This window comes from Pagrus pagrus (assembly GCF_965226575.1).
Source record: "Pagrus pagrus genome assembly, chromosome: 17".
NCBI lineage: Eukaryota > Metazoa > Chordata > Actinopteri > Spariformes > Sparidae > Pagrus > Pagrus pagrus.
Window position 1 is genome coordinate 15,315,736 of NC_140201.1, and position 22,416 is coordinate 15,338,151.

A 22,416-nucleotide genomic window follows, 5' to 3' on the forward strand; every position below is an offset into this window, starting at 1 on the left:
ATCTGAGCTGAACGGAGGGTTGTTTTTCACGTTGTCCTTCATCGATCATGTCCAACCATTTTCTTTGGCACTGTTTTTCATCCTCGGTCCCTCTGCGTCTCAATCTAGACAACACATGTGTACACCCACTCTCAAAACAGACTCCTCTCTGAGGGATTAAATGTAAAATATTAACCAGTCCTGTGAGCATAATGATGCATTTCTGACGGATATTCTCACCCATCAATTTACGGGACATGTGGTTCACGGAGATACGACTGTAATGATAGGCCATTCCTTCACATCATGGCTGAGGCCATAAAAGAAGCCTAACCTTCACTATCAGAATCACTAATTGATAACCATATTCAGTCCTTATGGCTGAAGGTCACTGTGGCTTCTGCTCTATGGGGAGCTAATAAGCTAAGGGAGAGTGTGGGCTAGAATCCATCTCCATTAAATTAAAGAAGCCTGGTCCCCCAATGTGACCTCTATTCACTATAATTTATTGCACGAACAGAGTAAATGAACATCAAGCACAAAGGACACACAGCTAATGAAATCATTGGCCCAACAGTTAAGTCAGTTCAGATGTGAATAGAGCCGTAATTGAATAGAGTTGTGGAGAAGTGAAAAGGCCCGAACACACATTCCTTGCATCACTGCTGTGTCAGACTTTATTAGTCCTTTGACAAACTCAACATGCATGTCAGCTCTTGGCTTCTAATTTTAGAGGTAAGATGACTGACTTAAATAAACTGGCACTCATTAGTGGGAGACAGGAACCAGACTCTTGCATCAGTCATGTTTTACAGCTCAAGATATGAGCTTTTCCTCCAAATAGATTAAAGGACCCTGATCTATTGTCGACTAAAAATAGGGGTCTCACTTTACTTGAGTATCTTATTTGTTATCTTATTTTGCAGAGAGAGTAGAGGTGACTCAGGGCAGAGAGCAATTTGCTGATCAGTTTGGGTCAGACTTGGTTTCAGGAGGATTTATCGACTGAGCCATTCGAGAGCACCATCCCTTTATATTTGTCCAGTTCTGCAGCCAGCTTGGATCAGATTGTTATTTCCATTAAGGCGGTAAGGCAATGCTGGGTAAAGGGTAATTAAACGGGATGTTTTCATTGCAGTCACTAGATGGCGCTCTTTACTCAAACTGCTTTCATCCACTCTCACAGCCTGTGGCACCAGGTCAACTACTGACTGTTCTTCAAATCCGGCTCTACCCATGTTGTTCAAATCCGTCAAATGAGAGAGATCTCAATCATAAGCTCTGCAGCTGCTGAGCTGAGTCAAACTGCAGATTATCATAAAGGGCAGTGATAGGCTTAGTCGGCCACTGACCAACATATCAAGAGCCTCTTACAGACCTATTTACAAAAAGGGACAGGCACACTGGAGTTGCTCTGGATTTCAATAAAACCTCTTAAGAAATAGGTGACTTTTGTTTAATCTTAGAGCAATTTAGTTGGGCAGAGGTCCATTTGGGTTAAGCTTTTGCTTGAACAAAAATCCACATGTACTGGAGGTTAGTAGAAAATCTGATGATTTTAGGCAAATCTGCAGCGCCTTCACAATGGAAACACTACACTACAACAATAATTTGACCGAATGGGTATGGCCACTAATTTAGGAATGAAGAGCAAGTAGGCCATGGTGCAGCTGTAAAATATTTAATAGTTTGAATGGGGGGAAAGGTTGAAAACCCAAGACCTGTACAAGAGCCCTCCTTGTAGCTGTGAAAGCACCAGATCCCTATCATGGAAAGGGGACCCTTTTCAGTTCCGGATGGGGGCACATCAGCCTCACAGAAAGAGGTGTCAATTGGTTTCAACTGGGGAGAAGAAAAGGAAGAGGAAAGAGAGGGAGGAATAAAAGACATTGGCAAGTTACCAAGTGGTGCAGGTGTCTGCCTGACAACAGGCTGCACTAGTGGATTGCACACTCAGGGCAAGTGTGGTCCGGCCTGAGCAGGACCTACAGACTATGGGAAAACAAACCAAGCCTATAATGGCAAACACACAGAGGGAAGGGCTGTTTGTGTCTGTGTGTGTGTGTGTGTGTGTGTGTGTGTGTGTGGCACATTGTCCATTCATGCGGTGAACCAATAGATCCTTTCAGCATTCTTGTGAACGTCAAGACAGGATTTAAGACACTGTGTGACTTTAAATGTTGTGCAAATCCATCCAAAGCTCACGTGAAGCTACATGATGTAACCGCAGCCCATATATCATACATTTTGAAATCTGAACCTCATCCAAAACCGAGTCTGTAGTCTTAAGAAAGAAAACAAATTTCACATGCCAACATTTGCCTGTTGTGTCACATAAATCACTCAATTAAATGAACTTAATTCCTTGTTTAAAGCTTTTGATCCTGATGAAAGAGATTCATGTTCTGTGAAAAAAGAAATAAATCACCATGTCAGTACCAAAGAATTTTGATTTTCTCATGTGTGTGCAATGTAAGCAATTGTGTGGCGTTTACTGTACACATAAGTTATGTTTACATAGGCCTAAAGACCTTCCCTAATGTTGTCACCTCTTAAATATACTACAGATTGAACAGTATGTTGAAGTAGCTCTACGATTTAATACACTGATTGTCATTGTAAGTCAACTTTGTCAATAAAATTATGAATTTAAACTCACAGTGCATCGAGATGAGGTGTTTACAGGGCACACACCGACACACACAGCATCTCAGATGCTACTTTTCCAGTAAAAGTCGTGGATGTCATTAATATTTCTGAATTATCGCAGTTTCTGTTCACCTAAAACTTCACCAAAACTCACGTCTGGAAGTTTTTTTTGGTTCCTCTTTTAAGTTTTAAGTTTAATCTTCGCCATCCGGCACAGAATACACACTCACTGATTAAATCAATAAAACTTGAAGTGAAGTAGCGGTGATAGCTTGAGGCAAATCGCTGCACAGACTAATGACAGCTAACACTGGTTAGCATAAAAGGCTGCGTCAAGCTAACTAGAGATGACGGTCCCAAAACCGGAAGTAATGTTCAACAAAGTTATTAGGTCTTTTTGTGTATAGGGAAGTTAGTATGAGGAAACACTACAGTAATGTCAGACGATATGCTAATGTAACCAGTGCAGGAACAGTCATGAGTGGTCTTGCTGAAATCATCTTTATGCATATTTTCCAACGCTTATTTAAGTCAGACATGTGTTTGTATCCTGTTTAATCTACCTGAAGAACCCAGAATAGTACATGTAAATGTATATTAAGTATTTCATTTGTATTTGCTGATGTTGTTGTACCTTGTAATGTCTTGTAAACGTTAAGAGATCCCCGTCGTGCTTTTATTACGAAAGGCCTCGCCGGAACCTGTCTAGTTTTAACGGTCGCCTTGACGCACAGGTCAGAAGCCCAACGTGGAGGAGAGGATGTGGGTATGCTGACATCTGCAAGCCAGAGGTTTAACTGGAGGACGACCGCAGTCAGGCTGACAAACAACGGCCTGAGCAACCTCGAAGAAACTCCGAGACATGTAACTTGTTGTCAAGGTAAACTCTAACAAGCTAACGTCGTAGTTGTTTTTCAGAGAAATGCGCTTTTGTGACTGTCATACATGTTCAAAGTGCCGTTTGCTCGTTGTTCGTAACTTAACATGCACCGCTGACTTCCTTACTTAGTGTTTACCAGGACAGTCACACAGTTTGTCGGCGCTTTGGTTTGACAGCGAAGCTAACGCAGACTATTGACACGACCGTTAAGCTGCCAATAGTCGTTCGTCGTTTCTTTGGAAAATTGAGATTTGTCATCAGTCCCCTGAGCCACTGCTGCGTTAATCCTCACGTTAACGATCTTCCACCCTTTCTGCTGACTCCAAGACAAGCTGTTATCCTAATATTAGTTTAATTCAACAGACCTGTAGCACAACTGTGTGTTTTGGCACCGCGGGTGTCACTGCTTGTCTCTCCAATCGAATATTTTCCTTCTCCAAACACCTGTGAAACCTCTTGCGTCACGAACCTGGACAAACAACCGAAAAGATAACATCCCAGATACGCAGCGTAGTTAGATAGGCCGTAGAGAGCCGCGGGGAGACATTTCATTCAGTTTAAACACGGGGGACACTGAGTTTTACTTTTGCTTTCAGTGTGGAGCCTTTTTGGCAGCCACATCTGCTGAGGAGGAGCAACATTTGTCAGAGATCAAGTCTGTTTGGACACATCGTGATGCAAAACGTCAGCATCCAGCTTTTAAGTTAAGCCTGTCCTCACAACTCATCACAGGCTGGCTCCTATAAAACAGTTGCTGTCCATTTTACATGAGCAGAATGTAATCAGCAAAGAGATGTTGTCTTGCTGAGTAGAGTCACTGATCCTGTCTGTAAAGTACAACTGGCTAAAGGGAAGGATGAATGTATATGCTGTTTGTTCTGTGTAACCTGTTCTACTTGTGCCCACTGGCTTCTTGCAATTGTTACAGCTGTTTGTTCTTATCTCTGGACTGGCTGATGGGTAAATGAGCCGTGTATTGTACAGTGTGTATTGTACAGTGTGCAGGACAGACTGCTCATTCCAGACTAACCATGGAGAGCAACTCTCATGTGCCACATATTAAACTTAGTCAGTGCCGACATCTGAGAATCAAGTGACTCCCAACAGCAAGCCAAGTTTGTTTCCTGTGTATGGCTAACATAAATTATTGACTCATCTTCTTCACAGCGCCCTGTTTTTAAAGTCTTGTTAGCGTGACGGGGTGAAACATGCACCACAGATTGCAGCCTGGGAAGAAGCAAACCTCATCCCTCCCCTTCATGTGTTTTTTTTTTTTTTGTTTCATTCCCTCGTAGCCAAAAACTGGGGCAGGATTTAAGCTGCATCTTGGGCCTCTGCCCCCTCCTGCTCGCTCCAAACAGCTCCCCAGTAAGGCTATCAGATTCAGTGAGACTGGAAGGTGTGATGGACAGCTAATAAAAGGGGGTTTTGTCCGCAGGCGCTCTCCATTTTGTAACCTCAGGACTCCCGAGTCCTCTGGCCAGGGCCCAGACTAGAGTGAAAGGGCTGCACTGCTGCTGCTGCAGCCTTGAAGGACTCACAGTGAAAATTGAGTTCCCTCTGACTCTGTATAGACTCTCACACAGCACTCAGCACACACAGTTCTCACCTTGATTTGACTGTGCTTTCTCCGAAGCAACCTAAAGTCAAGCTGTAACCAGCGTTTTGGCAGAATTAGGAATAGCCCTCATTGTGCTCTGGTTGGTGTGAGGAAGGAGAAGCACTATTGGGGTGTGTGTGTGTGTGTGTGTGTGTGTGTGTGTGTGTTTTGCATCAGTATTGCTGCTAAGCCTGTCTGGCACAGGCTGGCACTAGTGTAAAAGGCACCCTGCTCTAATATTAATGCAACACAATTATGTGATTACATTCAATTGAGTGTCAACATAGCTAAGTGGTCTGTTTTACCGCAGGCCTCTTTCAAATCCTGGCATGCTAAGCTGATCTGTCAGACACGAATGTTTAAAATTGCCGTCTTCGTGCATCTCCAAAACCAGGATAATCCTATTTTTAAATCAGGAAAAAACGGATCTATCCTTGTGCAAATATGCCACCCAGATCTATGAGCAACATCCTTTTTTTTGTGACTCAGTGGAGGCGAACAGTAATCCGAAAATGAGAAGCCTTCAAAATGCTTGATCCTTAATCTAATTGTAAACAAAAGGCCTGCTTGGACCTGACTGTTTGATCACTGTAACAATATCTGTTACAGTTTTTATGAAGTTATGGGAATGCTGTTTAACAGGCATCAATACAAAACTGATTGCTACAATGTGTTATAACAGGTTAGGAACATTGCAAAATTTCACTGACACTGATCAAGTCAACATTAATCAGAAGAATATTCCAATATATTGTTTACCTAAATGTAGCGCTTTGACGATTAGTCAATTAAATGAGTCAATCGAAAGAAAATTAATCAGCAGCTACTTCGGAAAGTGATTAATTGAAACATTTTCAGGTTCCAGCCTCTTAAATGTAATGATTTGCTGCCTTTTTTGGTCATTATGTTAGTAAACGAGGAGTCTTTGGGTTTTACCTTGGTTGGACTGTTATTGTCTAAAATTACATCAGTGTCCTGAATCGGTCAACTTCACTGGGAATTAAATAATTATAAAATAAACCATGCAACTTTTTACAATCTTTTAAATTAAACCCTCCTCACTGTGATGCAGTGTGACTAAAACTTGTAATGAAGCTCATCAGGGTAGCACATCTCTCGTTGGAGTGCATCACAGACTCAATTTATTCAGCACATTACTCTACTGTAAGCCATAATTTAGCCTCTTCCATCTTTGCAATTTGTATTTAACGAGCATCTTAATGCAGCCCTGAGCATGTGATTATATTTATGATGCTGGCGTTGATTACTACAGGTCTCGTCTATTGGAGCTGTGTCCTTGGGGCTCTTGTGAACTTATAGGCAAACAGTCTTTCTTGGGTTTTAAGTGCTTTGGTGAATATCTTCACTTAACTGTGAATGAGTTTGTTACTTGATTAAACCTCCTTCTAATGGGAAGAGTCTTGATTAAAGAGCTCAATCTTGTAAATCTCCTCCTGTCTGTGGTTGTTACTTGGTGCCATTGTTGGATTTTTCTCACAGTGACTAACTACATATTTTATGTTTCTGACATTTTGTATGAAAATCTTACTGACCATGTTTTTTATTTCACTCTGTGTCTCGTTCTGTTCTCCAGAGCCTTGTGTCCTGTAGGGCACCCAGAAGCTTGGGGGAGGCTTTCCGTCATGAGGGGGCGTTGCTCTCGAAAACTGGGCGTGCTGGCAAAGGCTGGCTTCCTGCTCTGGGTGCTGTGGCTGGGCTACCTTCTGCTAGCACGCTCCTCTTTCCCCTCCTCGTCATCCGTCGACGATGATGACGAGAAACACAATCTTCTGGAGAGACAGCTCTCCGTAGAGGAGAGCGGGGCTGACGGGTTGCTGGCTCGGCCCCTCTACGTAAGGTCACCACCAGACAGCAATGCACCTGGGGAGTGGGGTCGGGCCACGCACCTCAGCCTCAGCCCCGAAGAGAAGAAGCAGGAGCAGGACAGCGTGGAGCGCTACGCCATCAATATCTACGTCAGTGATAAGATTTCCCTCCATCGACACATCCAGGACCACAGGATGAATGAGTGAGTAAATGCATCCTAAACAAGAATGAGCCACCAGTCAGAAAGTGACTAATGGACTGCAACAGCCTGAGTTGGCAAAACTTGTTTTCTATCAAATCACCTATTTTCTATTTCCTGCCCTTTACATTTTCCAAACGTCTATATATCTCTGGCCTTGGATGCTGCATTTAGCTGATAGCTGTGCTACAACAGTGTCAGGGATAAATTACTCAATAGAGATTAAGTTGAGCTCTTTACTGGAATCAGTTTTCCACTGACAGTTTGAAACAAGGATGAAGGCTCTCATGATGCATTGCAGGGCTTATAGAAGCCGGCGTAAGCGGGGCTCTGCCTGAATGGATTTATTCCATCCAGAGTTGTCGTCCACAGCTATTCTCAGCTCAGCACCTCTTCTGTGATGAAACACAGAGTTTGATGTCTTTTATTAGTAGTTTCTCCTTCCGCCGCTGCCTCATCCCTTACTGCCTCCCTTCCTAATGAAACCCAGATGTGGTATCCACCAATGAGGCGAGACCCATCATTTGCGTAAAAGCCACGTGTTTGTTTTATACGAAGTGTCCCTATGAAGCGTAAATTCCCTTTAGCAGTGGATCTAAGTTGAACTGAAGGTCTCCCAGGTGAAACTGGAATAAACCATTTTAGCAGCGAGACGCCTGCATATCCAAAGGAAGACTGGAAAGATGCTTTGATCTTCTCAGCAGAAGGTTGAAAGTCAAACCACATGCTTATGCGTGGATGATGTTAAAACAAGACATATCATCATCATTCCTCTGGCGTAATGGAAATCCGTAGCAGCATATTGTGGAGCTTTTTAAACAAAGTCACTGCACCGACCGAACTCACTTTTATGACAGTGCATGATGGTTCTGTATGCCTGCAGAGTGACATTTTTGACAAGCCCACTATTTTTTTTGCCTGTGCCTGCGGTCTTTTTGTGTTTTACTGAGGGGTTGTGTCTGAAATAATTGATAGGGGAGACAGAGTAAGGAATGAGTAAGTACACAGAAAGTGGCGTGCACAACTCATGTGCTTCACGGTCCGCCTGCCTATACCATGACGGAGCTGCATGACACAAGACACTGGTGCTCTGTGCTATTTTTGTATGAACAGATTCTATTCATGAGCTTACAGACTTGTTTTATGGACGATATGTCAGCTAGTTTTACTTTAATAGTTTGATAAATGATAATGTAGTCTCTTTACACATTAGGGATGGGCGCAAAAAAATCTTTTTAAAGCTTTGTAAGTGTGATTTTAGCTAACTTCCTGTTTTTTTTTTGCAGTCAGTAATCGCCTCCCTTCTCTTGAATTGCGATTTTGCATATCAACCCAATAATCATCACAATATGCTTAAATTAGCACTAAAATGTACTGGAATGACTTAACTGTACATTTTGTTAAGAAATAAATATGTTTTTATTGTATCATAGACAAGACACACATCAAAATGTTAAAAAAATCAATAAATCAATCCAGGACTGTACTTTATCAAGCTAGACTGCTTTTGTTTTCCTTCATGTTTTTCTCATGTAAGGCTATAATAATGGATATTTACCTCGACCAGCTTATCCTGGGTGTTTCCTTATCTCAATCCATGATAAAATCTTACATTGTGCCATCCCTAGAGGACTGTAAATACTGCAGTCTCTTCAATTCATAGGAAAAAAAGGTTGATTGTGGACACCTGCAAGGTTGATCCGCTCCCCCACCCCTTATACATGTTAGCTGAGCTGTGATGGTCGTCCAGCATAGAACTACCAGTCAGTCACGGTCAGCTTTTGTACATGAAGTCAGACTTGTGGCTTGCATCCTTCACAAATATCCGATAATGTATGGTGAATGCCTTTTTGTTGTCAAACGTTCCCAAGGGCATTAGCATTTCTGTTTGACTTCATGCCTAGCAACAATATAAGCAATTACAAACAAAATGTGTTGTTTCCTCTCAAGCTGATTTATTTTAAGGTGTTGTTTACACGCTTGTTGCAGCTCTGCACCTACTCCATAGTTACATCAGTTTCCTCCTGGGAGCAGGTTTGGTGGCAGATTAACTTTGTACTTCTCTCTCCATCCTGAAAGGTTTGCAGCACTGTGAACACTGTTGCAGATTGGTTGTGACTAATGCAGGAGCATAACATATTTGCTCTAATCCCAACCCACTTCAAACACTGTCATAGTTGTGGGTTGAGACTCTGGCTACAAAATTACTGGAAGTAATTCACCCTGTGCCAGTGGTCACACTCTTTCAGTGTTGTACACCACTGATTCATAAAAGTAGAGCTTGTTTCACTTCCTCGAGTTTTGTCTCTCTCTGTCCTTGCCTCATTTTTTTTCTCACTTTTCAAGCCCTTCAAGTTTTTCACTCGAGTTTTCATCCAGTGTTGGCCCTGTCCCCTCTCTCTGTTCTGTTCTGCTCTCTTCGGCACTGTTTGTTCAAGTTTCTGTGGTCTCTCCCAGAGCACTGCTGTGGTATGTTGCTCACTGGTGTGATACCCTCCCCACCCCCGTCCATATTTCTGCAGCACTTTATTGTTTTAATGACTGCCATCTGGATTAAGACCAGACACCTCCCCCTTCCACGATAGTTGCTGAAGCTGCTCTGGCTGTATGAAACCAGAATTTCTGCTTGTATGAGGGGATTTAGGATGCCATTGTTTCTTTATGCTTATGTCACCTGTGTCTGTCTCTCCCCCCCACACACACACACACATAAACATACCTCAGATGCCGAAGTAAGAAGTTTGACTACCGGCGTTTACCGACCACCTCTGTGATCATAGCCTTCTACAACGAGGCCTGGTCCACCCTGCTGAGGACTATTCATAGTGTCCTGGAGACCACACCTGCCATCCTGTTGAAAGAGATCATCCTCATTGATGACTACAGTGACCGAGGTCTGACCCTCCACACTCATTTAAAACAAACACTGTAATTTTTGTTCAGTAGAAGTAAAACTGACCCAAAAAAATCGTTTAAAGCTCAGGCACAAACAGGGTTGACAGTCTTGGCCTAGTTTAGCAAAGCGGACAAAAAAACCCTCAGTTGTGCTTTGATTTCCTCACATTGACAGCATGTGAGAGAACGAGTCAAGCAGGACTCTGCTTTATATAGAGAAAAGATACCATCTACAGAGAAGTGAATAGATGATCCCTCTGGATATGTTCTGAAAGCAATTAGTAAAACATCCTCGGAAACAAGTCAGGGCACCTTGGAATAAGGTTTAGACTTACTTCAAGGTGAACTGGAAGTTGTTGCCATTGTTTTTGGTCATTGGTCATTATTTGAAATTAATTCATAATCCTGGGAAGAGTATAGTGACAATATATCTCCACTAAAATGTCCGCTAAATAGCTTTTCCAAGCATTTCACGGTCTTCATCAGCAAATGGATTCAGACTCATTTCTGCAGGCTCGTGCTAACTCTGAGAACGATACTACTTTGTCTCAGAAACTGGATATAGGTGTAGCTTGATGTCCTTCTGTCTTAATGGAATTAGTATTCTGTCCCAGCTAGTCTAGTCTCTGTGTATCGGAGACATTACACCATAATGATTACTTCAGTGTGCACTGAGCTGCCATGACATCATTTCCTCTCCTCTGACCACCCCGACCAAATGGAATGCTAGACATGCCACTCCCCGACCAGAACGGTTGCTACAGACAGACAGCGACTGGAGGACTGACAGCTTTCTCTCATGTTTCCTACTTGGTTGAATGGATGTAGCAAACCAAGCCTTGTATTCATCTCAGTTGTCATTAGGCCATTAAAGGTGTGTCAGTGCCACTCATCTGATATGTACATATGTATATGTATATCTGAAGTGTTTACAAAGTTGTAATCCACTCATCAGCAAACGTTTTAATAAAACTACTATTTTTTATGTTAACATTGAATCATATTAATAAATTTGAGTGGTTTTGCAGCCCGCAAATTAACATTTTAGTCAAGTCTGAGTCACACTCACTGACCAGGGGGTAGGCAGCCATTTTAAGGCAAAAATGTTCCGACAAACTAACTGTACGCTACCCATCCGGCACCATCTGGAAGACAGATAAAGTGGGGAACTAGTTTGTGAATTAATTCTGGCATAGGAAGCTAAAGAGCAAATATATTTGTCAGGAAATGGTGGAGACCAAAACAGAAGAAAGGGAATTGAAATATTGGTTGCCAGAAACACAACTCCAAAAATGTATCCCAATGCTGCTTTGTTGCTGTGTATCCCTTAGCTTGTTATGACAATATTTCTAAAAATCAGTGAAGGTGGCTTTTGAGAAAGATAGGTTAAACATAGGACGAGGAAACAACTTTACTTTAATGCTACAAAAATGTATTAAGTGTGTGTGTGTGTGTGTTATGAAACGTAGGCTACCTGAAGTCCCAACTAGCTGACTACATCAGTAATCTGGAGCGTGTGCGGCTCATCCGCACCAATAAAAGGGAGGGTCTTGTCCGGGCACGTCTCATCGGTGCCACCTATGCTACCGGTGACGTACTGACATTCCTCGATTGTCACTGTGAGTGTGTCCCTGGATGGATTGAGCCTCTGCTGGAAAGGTGTGTTGACCAAATTAAATGAGTAAAATCTAAACCCAAAGAAACTGAATCAACTTGCATACAGATCAAAACTGATAGCAATACTAAATACTGATGAGTTTTTCTAGTTTCTAATTTTTTCCTTCCCTCTCCATGTTTTTGCATCTGCATGTTATTTGCCATGCTTTGTGTTCAGGATCGGTGAGAATGCCAGTACCATTGTGTGCCCCGTGATCGACACCATTGACTGGAACACCTTTGAGTATTACATGCAAACGGACGAGCCAATGATTGGGGGTTTTGACTGGAGACTCACCTTTCAGTGGCACTCCGTCCCTGAAGTGGAACGCAAGAGGCGCAAGTCTCGCATTGACCCCATCAGGTGACTGCGTGATACTTCAGAAGGTCTATTCCCATGGGAGGTCACTTTATCAGATTGGCACCAGTATCAGTGTAGAGCTCTGCTCTCAACAATGAAATACACCTCTCACTGCTAATTTGTTACTGCCTGCGTTATATTACTGTATTATTTACTTACTACATTTCCACTTCTATCACACCATAAGAAAGTTCGACTGATCTTTTAAACATTTGAACCAAAACATCAAGTCGGTCAGGGAATCTATCAAAATGTTTTAAATTTTAACAAGCCCGTACTGAAAACATGTGTTGCATCCTAATTAACAACCCTCCTCGCAGAAACAGGAATATAATACATTTCAGTACACCCTGCCTCAAGCTGAAGCTGCGTCTTTTAAAGTGCAACTTAACACAAAGTCTTGTATTGAGGAAAAGCATGCTGCACAGACCACTGTGGGTTGAAAGGGTCAAGTCTGTTGGATTTCTTGTGGTCTGTTGAGATCACAACCAACTGTGATGAACGGTTCTGCAAATTTGCACTAGACAGGTTATGCGCAGAGCAATGTCTTCACAGTACCAGAGGCATGATTATTAGCTTAGTTAATCTTTTAAGGCTTCATTTAATAAAGTGGCTCTTAAGCTGACGTATTAGGCGTATTGTTGGGAATGCAGGATTGAAAATTACCACTACACAGTCACCTTATTGTCTCTGTTTCTCCCAGGTCTCCGACAATGGCAGGTGGATTATTTGCTGTGAGCAAAAGCTACTTTGAGTACCTGGGCACATATGATATGGGCATGGAGGTCTGGGGAGGAGAAAACCTGGAGCTCTCCTTCAGGGTGAGTTCAGTTCTCCTTCAGTAAGCAGAGTCACTACTTTACAGTTGCTGCGCCACTTAGCAATCTGAAACCAGAGTGACTAATCTAACTGGCTTCATTACCAAAGTCTCTTACTCACAGGCAGAATTGACACATTGACATTTCATTACCAAAGGGAATCTTTTTCAAAGTCCCTGATCCTTTGATTCATCCATCTAAAGCAAGCAGTCAGCGGGTAGTTGATGTGAGAGACGCATGTCAGTGTCAGATCACAGTCGGCCACGGCGTCTGAAACTGCACCCCGATATTGGCTGATGCCTTGTTGTGACGTCGGTGTCACTTTTCACTTGTCTGCGTCAATCAAACTGGCACAGATTTTAGGCTACGTGTGAGTTTGTAGCAGGAGCATCCAAGGGTAGGCGATGTAAATTGTGTATGTGTTTTCGGTGCGAAGACGAATAGGCTGTTCCCTTGAGTGATGCGTTATGCATGTGGAAATAAAAATGCCTCTCACTGGGACATTTTGCCATACATAATTTATGTTTAGTGAATTGGTTTTCAACGCTCTTTTTGGAGTGGTAAAAAGATATGGAGCAGGGTAAAGTGCCTGGTGAATTAAGATGGAAGGGACTGTCATTTAATGGCTGTTTGGCAATGGATATATGATAATGATTTTGCCTTGTGTAATTGGAGCATAGCTCAGCCAAATATAAAGAAAGGCCATGTTAACAACCTTTCTTCCTTTTAAGGTTGTTGTTTTTTTTCCTTTTGTTTTTCCGTGCCAATTATACAATGCAAATTTATACCATAAATCCGAGATGCTTTTCAAAGGCAGTCTTATGAGTCACAAGAAGGTTGAATTTTCATGGTGAGATTGACGGTAAAGAGCACACAGCTTTGTTTGTCATTTAGAGCGCATTTCTAGTAAAGCACCACAGATATTATTCTATTTGTATTAAGGTTTGTATCCTCCGTCAAGGAGACAGTTAGGCTTATATACTATATGTATGGGCAAAAAGACTATAAAAGTGTAATTTAATGAGTCAGTGGACTGATCCCTTAAGCAGACTTATTGTAAATGAGACTTGTTTGTCAGTTTGAACAGTTTGAAAAGTTTACTATTTGCAACTTAGAAATTACCTGCTTATTTATTTGCAGGTAAGTCAAACTTGAAGTTCACCGGAGCCAAAGTTCACCAGTTGTTGTGACATATCATTTCAACACGTGGTTTACAACAGACAATGTACTTAGTTAATGATAACCACATGCTTGTAACTGCTGGTTCTCTAATTCCAGTTTCCATCATTTAACCACTATTCTCCATTTATCAATATTTAATCTTGTAGTAGTTATGAACATACAGTACAAGGATTGGGTAAACCTGTTTTGGAGCATTATTTATCCACAAAGATCTAAATCAAACATTTGTAAGAAGCAACATATTGAGGTTAAAGGAAACTAAAAAGATCTCCCAATATGCTATGGTATGTGTTTAATCTCCTCAGGTGTGGCAGTGTGGGGGAACACTCGAGATTCACCCCTGCTCTCATGTGGGCCACGTGTTCCCTAAAAAGGCCCCTTACGCACGGCCCAACTTCCTGCAGAATACCGTACGAGCTGCAGAGGTTTGGATGGACTCTTATAAACAACACTTCTACAACAGGAACCCCCCAGCCCGGAAGGTAAGACAGTTACATATGAAAGGAACTTTGTGTTTAGCATGTAGGTGAGAAAATGTTTATATGCTTTTTTTTTCAGATTGTTTATTGCTGCAGCATCTCTATTCACTTTGATACGTTCACAGTATTTATACAGCAACTAGACCTTCTTTACAGTAAAATAAAAGACAGGGAAACTCACTTATGTACAATATGGAACTTTTAAACAGTGTGCCTGGTTGGATGCACTTCTGTGATGCTGTTATGAGAAATGCAACAAGCTCACAATACTCCCTGAACCATATTTGGACAATTTATTTTCTGGGCACTGAACTATGTTTTAGTCAACCTGTTACACAGTTGTTTTTCCTTCAGCTGGTCATGAATTGAAGCCCTGCAGCGATGCCATGTTACACCTAGCAGCACCGTGTTAATATGTTCCAGAGAGTGGCTTACCTTTGATGTTTCATATGATATGATTCACCTGTCTAGGTGTCAACACATTACGAAACACTGTCTGTCTGACTGGGTCAGGCGTATGTTTGAGAGGGCGTGCACGAGCATGCATGCGATAACGTGTGCCTCTCAGGTTCTGAGTATTGGGCTCCATCAAAAATTCATGTATCTCAGTTTCACCTCTCTGAAAAAAAGGTACATTATTAATGTCAGGGATCTTTGATCAAACAATAAATTACCTGGTCAGGGGGAGATTGAACACAGCACTGCCAGACCAGATCACCACCTCCGTATCTAATATGCTGCAGCTGTCATAATGGGAAAGCAGACTGTAGAGCTACAGACAATAATGTTGTTTTGGAATACTCTTCGTCAGGAAGTTCATTGAGTTACTCTGTATCCTTTTAATTGGTTTTGGTTCAAACTGAAGGAAGACCACTTTACTGTCTTCCAGATTTATTGTTAAATCAATATCCGTACCTGCCTGTTTTTCACAAAAACACCAAACACTAATGTTTAATGAATGTTTGTATCCTGGATTTATTTGGATAAGGTTTAAATGTTTTAATAGTTTCCAGAAAGGTTTTAAAAGGGGGTTATTTATTTGTTTGTTTATTTGAGAAAATGCATCCCTCTGTTGCTTATCTCCGCAAATTCTCCTTATATCCCGATCTTGAAACAATGGAACACTAAATTGTTAGGTGTGTCCGTCAGACCAGGTAGTTGCATTCCACCCTAAGATGGTGCAAAGGTTAAACGAAGGTGTGTGAATGTTGTGAACTTTGAATTGTTTAAGTTTGAAGTTCCACACCTTAGCAAATACGCCTTATCTAGGTGTGACCTAACTCTATGTCCCGGTTGTGGAGTTTCAGATGTAGGATTCAAACATCATAACAAGGATGTTAATATTTAATTTTATGGTGTGACTGTTTTGTTTAAAGGTGCAATATGTAGAAATTGGCCACCTGTCAAAAAAGAAAACAAATAGAGGGCAGCATGTCCTCAGAGCAACTGCTAACTGCGGGAACTACAGGCCGGGAGCATGCCAACTTCAGTGCATATCTCTGTAACACAACACATAGACATAATAACGTCAAGACTGTTATTTCTACACATTCTGCTGATACTTGAAATACATTTTTAAATATTTTCAACAAAAATTCCTACTCAATGCCCCTTTTTATGATGTATACTTAAAAAATAAATGTTTGCATCCTCTCCTGCTGATGAAATGTAACTTTTTCACCCACGGTTTTGGAAAGACGACTTATTATCTTTGTGTGTACTTACAGGAGAGCTATGGGGATGTCTCAGAGCGGCTGATTCTGAGGGAGAGGCTGAAATGCAACAGCTTTGACTGGTATCTGAAGAATATCTACCCTGACCTACATGTGCCTGAGGACAGGGCAGGCTGGCATGGAGCTGTGAGTGTCTGCTATCCTTATCTGTATTCCACTAATTATCCTGTCACAATCAAAGTGCAGCATGTGTCAGTTTTTTTTTGTCCCTAATATTTTGTGCTTGTTTGCACCAGCTTGGTTACTGAAGTCCAACAGAAAATCCATCTTTTTTTAGTCTTAAAATGGGTGTTAGGAAGAGGCAGGATATGGGACAGTCTCGAGAAAACGAGAAAGGCTGGACTAAGATAAACAAAGGCTTTGAAACCCATTTGGACTCGGATCAAGGCCAAAATAATCCAGACACCTGGTGGAGTATTCTGTGTAAAATGCTTTGCACGCTCAAAAGTGATTACATTTCAGCCACGAGGATGCAACCATTGTGTCTGAGGAAAACAAAAATCCCCGAAGGATTTCTTGGGCCTGAACGTCTTAACATCCACCACCTTACCTTGTTGCTACTTGTTTCACCTTGGCAGCAATCAAATGTTAAATGCAACAAGGGCATTGTCAAAAATCTTGAAACGGTACCAATAATGAAATAACATGTAAATATGGCATTTTCTCTGAGATGGAAATATCGACGTTTTGATTTGAAAGCACAGCAATGAAAAATTGGTTCAAGTATTTCATATTGATTGCTTAATAGCTGTGTGCTGATGTGGAAAATAAGCAAACAGCAGAGAAAAGTATGTTTTTTTTTTCCAAAGCGAGATTTTGGAGATGGAGTGAATGAATCAATAAAAGACAGCATTTTTAAAGTTGTATTGATATTTATTTTTCTCCTGCTGCCAGGTGCGGAGCTCAGGGATTCACTCCGAATGTCTGGACTACAACGCTCCAGAGCACAGCCCCACAGGTGCCCACCTCTCTCTGTTTGGTTGCCACGGCCAGGGAGGCAACCAGGTACATCGGTCATTTCACACTTTTTATTCTGTCTGTCTCCATCTCTCTTGTGCACGTAGCTCTTCTGTCACAGTCTCACAACCTCTCTTGGCCCAGTGGGAGATTTCTCTTGAAATGTCAACGCTTTCTGCTAACCCCTAAAACGAGCTGCCACAGTTGATTCACACCAGAAAATTGCTCTCTGCTGGTGTGTCCAGCCTGACTTGAATGTAATGAAGGGAAAAAGTAAGTCTGGCATTGTGTCCCCATATCCCCAAAAATATCGCACAATTGAATCACTGGTACTTTTTAAGCTGAATGCCTGCCAGCTCCATGATGGATGGTTTAGCAAGCAGCAGATTATTTGTCTGTGAGGATGTATATTTAATGTTGCAGTCAGACAATAGGCAGAGCTCCTTTCTGTGAATCTCCAACCTGCTTGATATCTCTAATTACCCCACTGATGTGCCGCATCAGGTGTCCACAGTCACAAAAAAGCACCATGTGTGAGTGAAAATCAATGTTTTAATGGCTCCCCAGCTGAAACAAAAACCTGAGGGCCCTTCATGGCCTCCCTCCTGCTCCCCCCCTTCCCTGGGCCACATAAGAACCCACGTTCCATTTTGAAAGATACATGAGCCTTGCAGGCAGAGTGAATGGCACAGCCCGGGTAAATAAGTTTGAGTCTTTTATTAGAAACAACCATTACGGGCCCCGATGCACCTGAAAGATGTATGAGATGTGAAGAGAGGGATGGGGAAGTATGAAGATTGATTACCTGACCCTCCGTTTAACGGGTAGCCCAGGGAGTGTTGCATCTTTTGTCCCGATGGGCCTGGATATTGAGATGACACCAGAGGAGTGTGGGGGGGGGGGGGGGGGGGAGGTTGGTTTGTGCTCATGTCTGGTTGATTGAGAGGGCCAACTCCTCACTGATGAGATCCCTCGACAGGAACGCAGACACGCCATGCAATGGTAGCTTAGCCAGGACTTGATCCCAAAGCAGAGCGAGTGGAAAACATCCTGTAATCCTAGTAGAATAAAGCATGCCAAACTGCACCGTTGTGCTTGCAGAAAGGCTTTCTTAATAAAGCAGAGAGATTAAGGTAGAAAGAGAGATGTACCGAAACAATTGGAAAGGAGGCAGAGCAGTGTTTTAATCTCAGTGACTGCTGCTTTTCCAGTTTCTTTTTGAAGGAATTTCATGGCAACCAACCACACATTTATGCGGTGTATATACAGAGCAAATAACCATGTCTCTCTTCTGCTGCAGTACTTTGAATACACATCTCAAAAGGAGATCCGTTTCAACTCGGTGACGGAGCTGTGTGCTGAAGTACCCGAGGGACAGACCTCCATCGGAATGCGGCACTGCCCTAGCGATGGGGAGGTCAAACCACCAAGTATCATCTGGGAGTTCAGACAGGTAGGGTTTTCACACACAAGAAGACGTCATTATTCCACTGTTGAACCAATCGCAATGTTTGTTTACAGTAACTTTTGGCCAAAAAAAACCCTGAATCATGCACTAGCTTACAGACCATTTAATTTTCTTTTTCTCTGATGTTATTTCAGAGTGTACATCTGTACAATGCAGGTTTGATGCTTTCGTATAATAACAACACTTCCACTAAAGTTAGAGTTTGAAACCTAATTCACCTGTTGGGCCACAGACTAAAGAAAATGCAGCTTGTGTTTACCTAAAATTAGTTAGTCTGGCTGACAGGGTAGATTTGGTTTATCAAAGACACTAGCAAAGCAACACATTATACAAAAATAAGCACAGCAGGAACATCAGGTAGGTCAGACAACCGTGTTTAACCATATATATGTCAGTAGTGAGAGTGTGCAGGTGTGTGTGTTTGTGTTTGTGTGTGTGTGTTTGTGTGTGCGTGCGTGTGTGTGTGTGTGTAGTATGGAGGGTGGGAGGGAGGGGCTTGATATCTCTGATAATAGTGGACATAAACAAGTTTGCAGATGTCACATATTGCAGCAATGCAACCAGTTGTCGACCCAGAAGTGACTGTTGTTTTGTAATCCAAACTTTCTCCTTAAATCCGTTCAGGATGGGACCATCTACCACCCTCACTCTGACATGTGTGCGACAGCCTACCGCACGCAAGAGGGCCGCACGGACGTCCAGATAAGGCGGTGTACCACGGGAGACAAAACCCAGCAGTGGAAGTTTGAGTGGTAGGAGGAGGAAGAGAGAAAAGTGGCAGGGAACCTCAAGTGACCTTGTTTTGCCATAGTGCAATTACTACAATGGATGTCTCTCTGAATGTCTGCTCTCCAAGTCTGCACTGAATGGGAATGGAGAGCAGGAAAAAAAAAAAAGGTGGTGAAAAGGTCACTTTAAGCCAATGATTCACCCAATTCAACGCTTTTATACCCGTGTGAATGACATGAGAATTGCAAGGAGAAGTTTGTTTGGTCTTTTTAAGCAGACCAGCTGAACTTGAGACTTTCGTGTTGCTCATCTAAGTGCCTCTGCAACCAAAACGGAATCCAGCGCACACCTGAAGTGTCATTATTACCATTTGTTCTTTGATCTAACGCGACGACTCGAAAGCAGCGAAAAACTGATCCTGACTGACCAGCACATGAAAGAAGTGCCTTTTAAAGCAAATGGAGACTGAGCATTTTCTAGACAAACGACATGCAAAATCATGCTGCACTCCAAAATGTTACCTTGATGTGCAATTAATATGAATTACTATTGTTAAATCCTCGCTTGTTTTTAAACTCTGTCAAAAAAAATAAAAAATTTGAAGAGGAGCTGCTCAAAGAAGACGCGCCAGGAATGTAAGGTCAGCAGCATTTTTGCCCTGAACCAGCCACTTCCTAACATGCTCCATCATGTGAGAGGAAAACAGGGAGAGCGAGCGCTGCGGTCATACTAGACTGCCTCTCAATTCTATCTTGTGTCTGTGGAGCCAGTTTCGGGGTAGAATGCTGCCTGAACAAGACTTGAAGCAATCATTAAGCATTTGTACCGAGTGCAATTTGCCCCAGAGGGCTAAGCGAATTGACAGGAATGTTGTAATCTATTCTTCCCTGTTGTGTAAAATTAAGAATACCTTAAAAATATCTGTCAGCGTGCCTTTTGAAAGGTTGTCACCCTAAAAGAACTTGTTTGTGCCGAAATGAAATGTGCCAGTGGATGTCAAATGTATTTAGAACGTTTAAAATGCTAAAACAACACTGGCTTGATGCACTTGATCTTATTTAGACACAAAAAGCCTTAAAGGTAGCGCCTGTTTAATTTAATCCTTCAACTTGGCTGTGCCAGACTGTTTGTTAAGACTCCTGTGTGTAAACTGTACTTGAAACGGCATCAAAAATACTCCTGTTTTGTTGTGTTTTTTTTCCACTGAAGACCATGTTGGTGTTTCTACTGGGATTCGAGGACCGAGAGACGCAGTGAAACTGTTGTTGAAATGTTTGTTGAATAGCAGCTGTATTTGCCTAAGACTGCTTATCACTGAGCAATGTTTGGCGTCTGTGGCCCTTTGACTTAATGAATATGAGATATTCATGCGAGTCATTGGATACAGTGGGTAAACATGTAAGAAGACTCCTGTTTTGTGTTACCATTTTGTAAATAATGTTCGGTTTAAGGGACCAGAGTGGGGCAATGGTATTTTAAAGCACCTCTAAAACTACTGATAATGCAAAAAGGGATGATGATGATGATTACTTGATATGAAGGAGAAGGTGACTGACATGGGATGGATGGATGGATGTTTTGAGGTTGATTAAAGCTGTTTGTTGGGATGATTGAAAGAATAAAAAACTAACCACCGATGCATATTGTTATTGTTCTTTCTTTTTGATCCCAGCTTTACACACAGTACGTTGCCCAGATAAACTGCCTGTAATGTGACATGCAAAGCTTTTATCTTATCTTCGCTGTTAGCTGTCATATACAACGTCACGTACGGCAAAAGAAATGGTAGCAGTGGCAGGTTCATTACTTGTGACTTTTTCTTTCGTGAAAGTTTAAACGAAAACATGAAACAGTTATGTGAAGTTACTAAAGACTGTGGCATCTACTGACAAGCTGTCACAGCATCCCACTCCTCATCCCTTCAGACAGAGAATACAGTATTCGCTGTTATTTGGCGCCACCTACTGGAAGGAAAGAAAATAACACTGATGACTAATGGCAGACCCACATATACAGTACATGCATTTCTACATCATTGTAGAAGGCCCGAGTCCATAAACTGGCCACAGGGTCAAGCTCAGAAGAATAACTGAGATTAAATGAATGTTTTAGCTAATGTGCATCAAATTGCATATGGTGCGTTTACTCGATCTTTGATCCACATTTAATGTAGTAAAAATGAAGCTCTTTATTTAAGAAAGGAGGATGGAAAGAATTTTAGTCATGTTACAGTGTTTTGAATTTTGTTCATCTGTATCTATTTTTTTTATATTACCATGACGGTTAAAGTGATAGCATCACTGACCCTGAGGCATGAGTGGATGGATCATATTTCAAGTTACAATATATTTTTAAATAATTTGTTATTTACATAGTTGGGGTAATAATCTGACATCCAATGTTTAATGTCCAAAAAGAAAAGAAAACAACAACAAAAACATGCTACTTAGCTGAGACTGGTCAAGTGTCAGCACTTAAAAGATACTTCCTTCCTCCTTGTATGGTAAAAATTGGATTATATTTTTGGGCTAATTAAAAAAAAAAAGTTAATTATACTGTAAATCATGATTCTATACAAGTTCAAGTGTGATGAAAAAAGAAAGAAAACCATAAAGCCGGGTAAACCTTAAGTAATGAAGCAGAGAAAGACACAGAAAAAACAAAACAAAAGAGGAAGGATGTCAATATATATGCAAATATTTATTCAGCAGATCAGTTGTTTTAGTTAGGCCGCAGACAAACTGAATCAGGCACTGTACAGATCTGTATTCACGGTATGCTATAAATAGTATGTGTAGTGATTGTTGAAGACTGTATCCTTTTGATGCTGCTGTAGCTGTCTTCCTGTGACCTGCTGCGTGAATTTAATCTTCTCCGACTACTCCTTGACAACAATTACTTGCTTCATCTATCTGTTTACGCACTGGCTTGTGTGCTTTCCCTTATAAAAATACACTTATACAAAGTGTGTTATTAGTATACTTCTTTTAAACTAAAAAATGAG

General features: G+C 41.7%; 1 protein-coding gene across 1 annotated transcript; it reads left to right on the forward strand.

Moving 5' to 3' along the window:
- The first annotated feature begins 3,334 nt into the window (after positions 1-3,334).
- poc1bl (POC1 centriolar protein homolog B (Chlamydomonas), like) lies at positions 3,335-21,050 on the forward strand. Its single transcript, XM_084379374.1, has 11 exons — positions 3,335-3,508; positions 6,703-7,137; positions 9,859-10,028; positions 11,499-11,688; positions 11,864-12,049; positions 12,750-12,867; positions 14,352-14,528; positions 16,253-16,384; positions 17,153-17,263; positions 18,516-18,668; positions 19,308-21,050. The coding sequence occupies exons 2-11, from the start codon at positions 6,752-6,754 to the stop codon at positions 19,437-19,439; spliced, it is 1,755 nt and encodes a 584-aa protein (XP_084235500.1). The 5' UTR covers positions 3,335-3,508; positions 6,703-6,751; the 3' UTR covers positions 19,440-21,050.
- Positions 21,051-22,416: the final 1,366 nt, after the last annotated feature.

Bases quoted from the DNA above. Each gene is read 5' to 3' on its own strand.
- poc1bl (XM_084379374.1), top strand. From the start codon at position 6,752: ATGAGGGGGCGTTGCTCTCGAAAACTGGGCGTGCTGGCAAAGGCTGGC. The intron at 12,868-14,351 runs GTGAGTTCAGTT...TAATCTCCTCAG, and splicing joins ACCTGGAGCTCTCCTTCAGG to GTGTGGCAGTGTGGGGGAAC. The intron at 14,529-16,252 runs GTAAGACAGTTA...GTGTACTTACAG, and splicing joins GGAACCCCCCAGCCCGGAAG to GAGAGCTATGGGGATGTCTC.